This window comes from Pseudorasbora parva, chromosome 3 (assembly GCF_024679245.1).
Source record: "Pseudorasbora parva isolate DD20220531a chromosome 3, ASM2467924v1, whole genome shotgun sequence".
Taxonomy (NCBI): domain Eukaryota; kingdom Metazoa; phylum Chordata; class Actinopteri; order Cypriniformes; family Gobionidae; genus Pseudorasbora; species Pseudorasbora parva.
Genome location: NC_090174.1, coordinates 60,219,468 through 60,229,269, shown reverse-complemented (window position 1 = coordinate 60,229,269; position 9,802 = coordinate 60,219,468). Strand labels below are relative to the sequence as shown.

Genomic DNA, 9,802 nt, shown 5'->3' with positions numbered 1-9,802 from the left:
TTCAGCAACGCTTTAGGGTGCTACCATCATTTTTTATACAGATGTAAATCAGCATGGCTCCTCCTTTCTCGTGACAACCAAAAATTTTCTCTGCACCTGCCAATTTGCTCAATCAATATGTCACAGGTGAAAATCATTTATTCTTCATTACTCAGGATAAAATGAAGTACCAAATAAGGGCAGGTTATTAAACTAAACCAAATGATTTCTTATTTTCATCAAAAATGAAACAAAACACAAAAACACTGTTTTTATCCCAGAAAAACGATTATTTATAAAAACTCTGGCCAAAGTGGAGATTTCTGAAAACACCGCGTGTGAACTGGGAGAAACGGGGTTTTAGGTTCTCAAACGTCACATTATGCGCCAGAAAATGCTCACGTCATGTGAGCGCCGTATGTTTAAAGTTTGTTTGATCATGCATGCTGTTAAGGTGGTACTCATTTTGACTTTTGTGCAAACGCTTTAAACTCCACTTCACTGTCTGTCCACACAAACGAACCTCGCGTCATGTCTGTTATTTTGAAAGGAACAGGAAGTCGCTTGTTCTAGTTGTTGTTGTCGATTTTGAGGATTCGAATTGGCTTGCATGGCTTTATCCTTCTCCATACACTGCCGCCCATTGGTTTGGCATAGTTATGATGACGCTTGATGGCGTATTTATGCTGGTTGATGTAAACGACAACTTTTTTGAAAACGATGTTGTGTGCATGATTTTATTTTTGAAAACGTGGGGGGATTTGTTTCTCTAAATACCCGGCTATGTGTAAACCTGGCCTAATTCTCTGAAACACACAACCGAACACAAACACAAAGTGCAGTCTTTTAGGGTGCTTTCACACCTGCCTCATTTAGTTCGGTTGAATCGTACTAGAGTTCGTTTCCCCCTTTGGTGCGGTTCGTTTGGTCAGGTCTGAAAGCAGCAATCACACTCGGGTGCGCACCAAAAGCGGACCAAACAAGCGTACCGAGACCTCCTTGAAGAGGTGGTCTCGGTACGATTTCAAACGAACTCTGGAGCGGTTTGTTTGTGGTGAGAACGTGATCCGACCTCGAACAGAACCAACTGCAAAAGTACTGATCATTTTTGGACTGAACCAGCTGCCGTAGTTAGCTGCGCTGACATTGTGTGCATGATATTATTACCTGATAGATTGTTGGCAATATTTTCGGAAGTTGGAAGCATGTCAAGAGTTAATAATTAATGCACGCCTCCTCTTGAAGTGACGAGCGATGCACGCTCGCCGTGTGCAGTGCATTAGAACGTTGTTTTCATGTCACATCCGCGCTTCATTATAGAAATGTTTTGTTTGCATACTGTGGTAAATACACACAGTGTAGTAGATTATGTCCAGGGACAAAACTGGCCCGCGCAGTCGTCTCTCCATAGTGTTATTATAGTTTGCTGGCTTTGCCTCTCCTGTTGGAATTTTCCCACACTTAAATTCTGACCAATCGAAAAGCAGTTTAGGAAATATGCCATGGCCAATGAGTGATGTGGATGTTGTCACGTGCCTGCGTTTTGGTTTGTTTCAACTGGTTCGGACCAAAGCAATCAGTGTGGTGTGAAAAGGAACCAAAAAATCTGAAAAATGCAACAATGTATAATTGTTTACCCTTGGTTCGGACCAAATGAAACAAACTAGAGATGTGAAAGCACCCTTAGTGTCTTCTTTTTTATTAATTCAGAAACATGGCCACAGACCGAATTGTACACTAGGGTATCCAAAATAATAAAGTTGAGTATGTTTATAGTCAGAGCCCGTATTTATCAAGCCTCTGAGAATTACTCACAAGAACACTGCTAAGAGTTGACTTAAGAGTAAAAAAAAATCATTGCTCAAAGCTGCGCTTAAAAGTTAGTTAAAAAGTTAGGGAAGTGTAGGACTAAACCTTAAGTGTCAGTCTCAGAGATGATTTATGACACTTTGCTGTGCCACAAACAGGATTTGGGATGACGACATAGACATGGACCAATCACTGAATAGATTTCCTTATTTAAGAATATTCTCAGATAAATTCACATTGAATGGTAAAATTCCTGAAAGAATTTTCAAGAGAGTACATTAAGATATACACATTGGAAATTAAAGAAACACGTTTCCCAGCCACCGTGTCTTAATTACACATTTTAAACCTTCTGCTGTTAACTGACCTAACGTTACCTATAGCCTAGATTTTATGATGCAGCCTAATCAGCCACCATGGATTCCAAAAGAACTCGAACTTGCGGAAGAAAGAAGCGATCGCTACTGCTTGCTGAATTAGTCGAACAGTAGAAATATATTATAAACGGTGTATGGGTGGATCGCCTACAGTGGTTCTGACTGCAGGGTTGCCGAACAACTAAAGAAACGTTCTCTGCAAGATGGTAGAAAACTGTACATTTCTTGTCGGAGCCGATCCTGAACTCCCTGCGGCCCTAAGCAAAATTCTGCTAAGGGTCCCTCCTACCTGACCCGTGAGCTATTAAAACCATTTGCCATTTCCATGCAGTTACATCTGACACCTTAGTGCTCCCAATACAATCATTCCTCCTTTGAACAAAACAGTCAAAGAATGAGGTTCAAACAAACAATATTTATTAAAGAGTATTTTCTATATAATCTTAAGATAGTACTTGCTGAAGAAGACGGCTTTACTGTTGGTGAATCAGGCTGTACTAGGTCTGTGCTAGTACTGGCTGAGGCTGGGTGTGGATCATCTGGGTCTGTGCTAGTACTGGCTGAGGCTGGATGTGGATCATCTGGGTCTGTGCTAGTACTGGCTGAGGCTGGACGTGGATCATCTGGGTCTGTGCTAGTACTGGCTGAGGCTGGATGTGGATCATCTGGGTCTGTGCTAGTACTGGCTAAGGCTGGATGTGGATCATCTGGGTCTGTGCTAGTACTGGCTGGGGCTGGGTGTGGATCATCTGGGTCTGTGCTAGTACTGGCTGAGGCTGGGTGTGGAGCATCTGGGTCTGTGCTTGTCCTGGCAGATGATCCAGCATCTCTACGTATTAAATGTACTTTTTGCATCTGACTCAGATCGGATTTATTACCGCATATGAATGTTTTTTCCACTGCTTAAACGGTCACATGTGATCTGTGCCACAGAGGAAAAAAAAAAACAAACAAAAAAAAAACTGAATTGGGTCACTTGAACCATGCATTGTAAATGGGGCCTTAGTGATCACATCAGCTCCACCAACAGCTGACCTCTTTACCCATTTTCAGTTACCCAGGAATGACACTGCCAAGATGGCAACAGCCAGCTTGACCCTAATTTACACTTCAAAACTGCACCTCAGTATCCTATGGTCACAGACACGAGGGTCATATTTTTATAGTCTAATGTTGCAACAGGTCTAGCACAACAAATGACTGGATCAAAGTATCATGCCACACAGGTTACAAAAAAAAAAAAAAAAAAAAAAGTCAGATCATGTCACCTGAAGAGATGCATTTAGTATTGTGCCAGTAAAGACATACAAACGCTTTAAACTCCACTTCGCTGTCTGTCCACACAAACGAACCTCGCGTCATGTCTGTTATTTTGAAAGGAACAGGAAGTCGCTTGTTCTATTCGTTGTTGTCGATTTTGAGGATTCTGATATTGGCTTGCATGGCTTTATCCTTCTCCCTACACTGACGCCCATTGGTTTGTGTCTTAATTACACATTTTAAACCTTCTGCTTTTAACTGACCTAATGTTACCTATAGCCTAGATTTTATGATGCAGCCTAATCAGCCACCATGGATTCCAAAAGAAAACCGAACTGGCGGAAGAAGTGATCGCTACTGCTTGCTGAATTAGTCAAACAGTGGAAACTTGTTATAAAAGGCAAGTTTAGCTTAACATTATCACTAAAAAAGAAGCCTGCCCTATCCAAATGATACCATTTGATTAACTGCTCATCGTAAAACATTCTTCCTCTCCTCAAAGAGTCGCACACGTCTCAGCCTCCTCGGTGCCATCACAACCCCCTGCTGGCAACTCCTGTCCACTTGAGACCTCTCGAGCAGTCTTAAATAACGGAGTAAGAGCAAATTGTAGCTTTTAGAAATTTGATAACTTGCTCTAAGTTTGAAAGAAGTCATTTTAATGAATTAGCACTTAAGACTTGAGAAGCTTGATAAATACAGGCCCAGTTGATGAAATGCAGTTTAAGTCACGGTGTTGTTGCTGCTCAGCTTGAATCCCCAGAAATATAGAAGCAAAGGGTATCCACCAAGCATCAGAAAAGAGCTGATGCCATTAGAATGCATTTTAATGTTGCGACCAAGCCGCAACCTCCCCAAGTTTCTCTTGAATCCAATACAGAAGTGACTTAAACTGCACTTCAGTTAACCGGCAGCTGGGAACAGAATCTCAGAGCCCCATGTTGAAGTGCACAACGTCAGAGCGTGGAACAAATTGACACTCTCTATAGCCATGCCTAATTTTGCCCTTTATTACAACTGTGAGGGGTTTAATCTTTTTACATTGAAGCCGTGCATAATCGAGGGTATGGCCCCTTTAAGTGACAGGTGTAGTGTCACTTGTCATCACATCAGCTCCACAAACAGCTCACCTCTTTGCCCATGTTCAGTTGTCGGGAAATGACAGCCAAAAATTGCAATGGCCAGCGAGACCCTACTTTACACTTCAAAACTTCTCCTCAGAATTCTATGGTCACAGACACCATGTTCATATTTTTATAGTCTAGTGTAGCAACAGGCCTAGCCCTAAAAATGACTGGAGCAAAATATCAGACCCCACACAGGCCAGTAGAAAGAAAAAGCATTGTGGTGCATATTTGAACAGTCAAGTTATGTAACCTGGAAAGATGCATTTAGTATTGTGCCAGTAAAGACCATACACAAACCTATTAAGAGCATATTTTATTCAAATCACAAGGCACTTCCAGTTATTTTTTGGGCATAGTCCTTAACATTGATGGGGCCAACAGATGCCTTTTCCCATCGTAGATCTGAGGAACAAATGATTAGTGAGAAGTAAAGCCATGAATGACAAGAATAAGTTATCAGAGTTAGTCCATACCCGTAAGCAGCCGATCATTTCCACTTCTGACGCTACAAGTGGAGTCACAGCAGCCGCACACCTGGTCAGAGTCATCTGCGGACACCCAACTGACAAGAAACACCCTCAGGTAAGTTGATGGCAACCAGTTTACCTGTACACCCATCTAGCAGGCAACATACCCATTAGCAGAGAATGAACAAGCTTTTTGCTCAGAACTTGGGGTTGCTGCAGCCGCCTTCAAAACACATGTGATGTACACCTGCAAAGACAGTTATTAGTACACCATGGTAGAAGATCTTACAAAGAGTTGACCTACTAACACATACCAGTCCACTGTCTGCTTGCTGGAACCTGAACGCCTCTAATTGAAACCGCAGCTTATCACCTTGAGTCCGAGGCATAAAGTGAGATGTGGAGCCTGTGAGCTTGGCATCAACCAGGCACCTGTAAACCAAACCCAGTTAGAAGACCTGCAACCCTTCTGGAAGCCTGTAGACGCAAGGTAGCGCCTCTTACCCATTATTCTCAATAAAGGAGTATCTGGGGACAGAAGCGACATCAGGGACTGCAGTAGCCACGCAGCTGTCCACAAACACATGGACGGGAACATGACTGTACAAACGCACTGATGCTTCAAGATTTATCACGTCACCCAGGAAGTACTGGTTAGAAGGTCGCTCAAACAGCCAGTCATCTGCAAAGAAAGGGTCTTAGCACAGGTTCACAAGCATGCGACAAATCTGTATGGGATACACCAACCAGTCATGAGCCTCAGGGAGAAGACAAAGATGTCCTCCGCAACCTTAGTTGAGGCATATGGGATCCAAGTGGGCAATAAGGCGTCGCTGCTCACATTATGTGCTCTGTAGGAGTTAAACAAGGGTGTCATCTCATGTCCATAAAGAGTGGGATCAGCAGATCCAGCGGGTCTCAAATCATTTAATCCTCACCTTGGATAATGACACTCGATACCAACCACTGCACTACGGCTCCTGACAATAGGAACACCATTAACTGCTTGTGGGGTGTAGAAAATATTGAACGAATAGACGAGCTCATCCCCAGTCACCTAAAAAGACAAGTTAATGGAATCAATCACGGATATTTTCTGTGAGTAACACCAAAATAAAATCTTACCATTGATGTGCTGCTACATCCATGCAGTTCAGACTCAAAGATGAGCACTTGAGCAGAAGGATCCTCTCCAGTTGCAGTGCAGCCTCCCAGTGTAAAAGCAGAGGACGACAGTGGGTGTCCAGTCCCAAAGAAGTCCTTCATCACTTCCACATATACTGAATTCTCTCCACACTGAGCAGCTACACTGTTGGCAGGGACAGGACGCGGCAACTCAAAAGGAACGGCGGGTGGCTGCGGTTCCTCTGGTAGACTTGGAAAGCTCCACGTCAGTTTTGCTACTGGACCCTGCAACAGCTCTTTTGATTGAACACCCATGAAATCTTGAGATTGCTTTCCGATGTCAGTCCTGACTGGTGTCTGGAGAGGAAACTGAGCGGGGAATGTTTGTGGCGCAAACACGGGTTTACTGGAAACCACAGACATCCTGGAATCAGCCTGTTGAGAAGCTTGAGCTAATGCCCTAGGCCTAAGCTCACTTGGACTGCGATTATGGGCTGCTCTTGCTCGCCATTGTGCATCAGAAAATCCAAGAGCAAGAATAACCACCAATCCAACTCCAACCTGCCAAAACCCCATTATTGCCAAGCTTGTTTCAACAACACTTTAGGGTGCTACCATCCAAATTTATACAGATGTAAATCAGCATGGCTCCTCCTTTCTCATCAATCAATATGTCACAGGTGAAAATCATTAATTCTTCATTCCTCGGGATTGCATGAAGTACCAAATAAGAGCAGGTTATTGGTAGCTAAACCAAAAGCTATCTAAAACTCCGGTTATAAAAATACCCGTGTTCCGTGTGGACTAGGCCTCAAATAATAAAGTTGAGTATGTTGATAGTCAGGGCCCGTATTTATCATGCCTCTGAGAATTACTCACAAGAACACTGCTAAAGTCACGTTCACACCAACGCGAATAGAGCGTCTGAAGTGAATGATTTCCATGTTAAGTCAATGGAAAGGAGCGTTGACGCGTGTCTGGAGGTCCTGTGGCGAGATGGATGCGTTTGGCGCGATGGACGCGAATGACGCAAATTTGCAGCGAATTGAGCGTCTTGCGCGATGCGCACGTTTTGCGCGAGTGTTGTGTTTTGTGCATTCACGCGTTTGAAGCGAATTCGCGTCTGATGCCCAGAGTCGAAAAATCTGAACTTTGGCATCAATTTGGCGGCGAGTTAACCAATCTGGAGCCTGCTTGCTGCTGTCACGTGGTAAAGTGACGTGATCAGAAACCCTGCATAATTTAAAAATACTATATTTTTGTCACTAAAATGTAGTTTTAACGCTTCTCAGTTGATAATGTAGTTGTTTAAAGCTAAAATATATGTGGTTTATTTAAAGAGAGCTCCTATTTAAAAAAAATAAATAAATCAAAATCTTACGTTTTTGGAGTTGTGAGATCAGCTCCAAAACTCAGCGCTCGTTAACCCCGGCGAGAGCAGCCTTTCCTCAGCCAGTCCTTCTGGCGTTTGCCGCTGGCTCGGATGTCTCTGTAGTGGTTAAACACGAGATATAATCTGTCTTGTGAACATCTAATGGGCGATCTTTGGTCCAATTAATCTATTGTTGCCTACCAAATCATTTCGACTGAGGGCAAAGGGAAGTTTCTTAACGTTATTTTTTTTTAAGGATATGCACGAAGTGAAGATATTTCCAGGTAGTGCGTTGGCCGAACCAAATTTGTGTGGCTGTTAATGCTTAATATATATATATTTTTGAAAATGAAAAGAGGCAGAGTGGTGTTTTAGGACAGATTTCTCCTGGAACGCCTTCAACGCGCATCTATTTCGCTTCAAATGCTCGATTTCTACGCGCGTCCAAATAGCTGCAAATGGATTCAAAATGTTCACGCGTCAAACTACACGTGGTAGAAGTGATTTTAATGCTCAAGTTGCGTGTGGTGTGAACGTAGCGTAAGGCCTTTAGCCCCACTGTACCCTACGTCTAATTTTGCCCTTCATGACAACTGTGAGGGGGTGAATCTTTTTATAACTCATTCACTTACATTAAAGCCTTGAAGTTCGGCATAATTAAGGGCATGGCCACTTGGAGTGACAGGTGAATTGTTGTTTGTCTGTTAGGCCCCATTTACACTGCATGGTTCAAGTGACCCAATTACGATTTTTTTCCTCTCATGTGGCACAGATCGGATATGACATGTGAACTTGTAAGCAGTAAAAAAAACGGATGAATTCCAATATCCTCAGATCGAATTCAGGCCTCACTCATATGTGGTAATAAATCCGATATGATTCGGATGCGTGCATTAGCGTCTGCCATGTAAGCGGTCAAATCGGATATTCCCCAGTAAATGCGAGTCGTACGTCATTGAAAAAAGGACGGAGGCGAATGACGTCAACTCAGGTGGACACAAACTGCGATCCAGTGTTGCCAAGTCTGCGGTTTTCATGCAGAATTGGGCTACTTCAACACAGTTTCGATTTGCAATTGGGCAGCTTTTGTTGTGAAAACCTGGCAACCCCGTCAAGGGCTCTCCTTTTTCTCCGCATTAAGAGAGAAATGTTTTGCCAAACTAGGATGTGTGGAACAGTGCAGAGAGCAAAACATTGTGCAATCATTTTGTCTGCGTCCATTGCATATTGCGCTGTTTTACTTCCTTTCACCGATTAAGAACGTCTTGGGCTGTTTTGCCAGTGTACAGTGTAAATGCAAATATCCGATACGGGTCGCTTTTGAAAAGATGATGTAAGCGGGTCTTCAAAAAAAATCAGATATAGTCACCAAATGGGAATTGTGCCTCAAGACCTGCAATGTAAATGCAGCCTTAGTCATCACATTAGCTCCACCCACATCCTGCCTTTTTGCCCATTTTCAGTCTAAATAAAAGTTTGTTTTTTAATAGTACATTTCAAGAACCCACAGTCACTTTACAATGGAATTCAAGAGTACAATCAAAAGACAGTCAGCCTGCTCATTATAACAAAAAACTCCAGATAGACGTTATACAGTCAAAGAGAAGAATAAACAGCAACTAGTCATGTAGCATGAAAGAGGGGAGAGATCACTTGAAGGCAGTGGCAGTACAAGAAACATTTACTGCCCAGAGAAAATGAGTGAGTTTTGGGATCCATAAAGCATCTGAAGTGTTGGTGCATTAAGGATAGCCACGAGCAGCTTATTCCATAATTTTAGGGCCAGTGACACTAAGCCCTTCCTGCCATAGTAGAGCATTTAAACTTGGGTACAAGCAGATTGTCACTGCTGGACCTGAGGGTCTGGGCAGGAACATTGTTGAACTAACTCAGCAAGATTGTGGCGCAGGGCCATAAGCTTTCAGAGGAAAACTTAACAGTTTAAACTGGATGCAGCTGGCCACAGGAAGCCAGTGAAGTTGGTTGAGGATGAGTGATGGACAGATTTTATCCAGGAATGACAGCCAAGGTGGCAACAACCAGCTCAACCCTACTTTACGCGGTCTCAACTCCTTTTAGAATCCTATGGGTCAGTCATCACGGCCATTTTTCTTCTTTACAGTCTAGTGTTGCAACAGGCCTAAACCTACAAATGACTGGAGCAAAATACCAGTCCCCACACAGGCCAGTAATAAAAGCCATTTTGTGGAGCATATTTGAACAGTCAAATCATGCAACGTGGCTAGATATGTTTAGTATTGTGCCAATAAAGACAAGACACAAACC

General features: G+C 43.0%; 1 protein-coding gene across 1 annotated transcript; it reads right to left on the bottom strand.

Annotated features, from left to right (window-relative positions):
• Window positions 1-4,850: 4,850 nt before the first annotated feature.
• On the bottom strand, window positions 4,851-6,754 carry LOC137072109 (zona pellucida sperm-binding protein 3-like). The gene is made up of 8 exons (XM_067440326.1): window positions 6,145-6,754; window positions 5,958-6,076; window positions 5,767-5,870; window positions 5,524-5,701; window positions 5,334-5,451; window positions 5,187-5,266; window positions 5,026-5,114; window positions 4,851-4,954 (listed from the first exon to the last, which is right to left on the bottom strand). Exons 1-8 carry the CDS (start codon window positions 6,718-6,720, stop codon window positions 4,875-4,877), a joined length of 1,344 nt encoding a protein of 447 aa, XP_067296427.1. The 5' UTR covers window positions 6,721-6,754; the 3' UTR covers window positions 4,851-4,874.
• Window positions 6,755-9,802: the final 3,048 nt, after the last annotated feature.

Bases quoted from the DNA above. Each gene is read 5' to 3' on its own strand.
- LOC137072109 (XM_067440326.1), bottom strand. From the start codon at position 6,720: ATGGGGTTTTGGCAGGTTGGAGTTGGATTGGTGGTTATTCTTGCTCTT. The intron at 5,452-5,523 runs GTAAGAGGCGCT...TTTGGTTTACAG, and splicing joins TCCTTTATTGAGAATAATGG to GTGCCTGGTTGATGCCAAGC. The intron at 4,955-5,025 runs GTATGGACTAAC...TTTGTTCCTCAG, and splicing joins AAATGATCGGCTGCTTACGG to ATCTACGATGGGAAAAGGCA.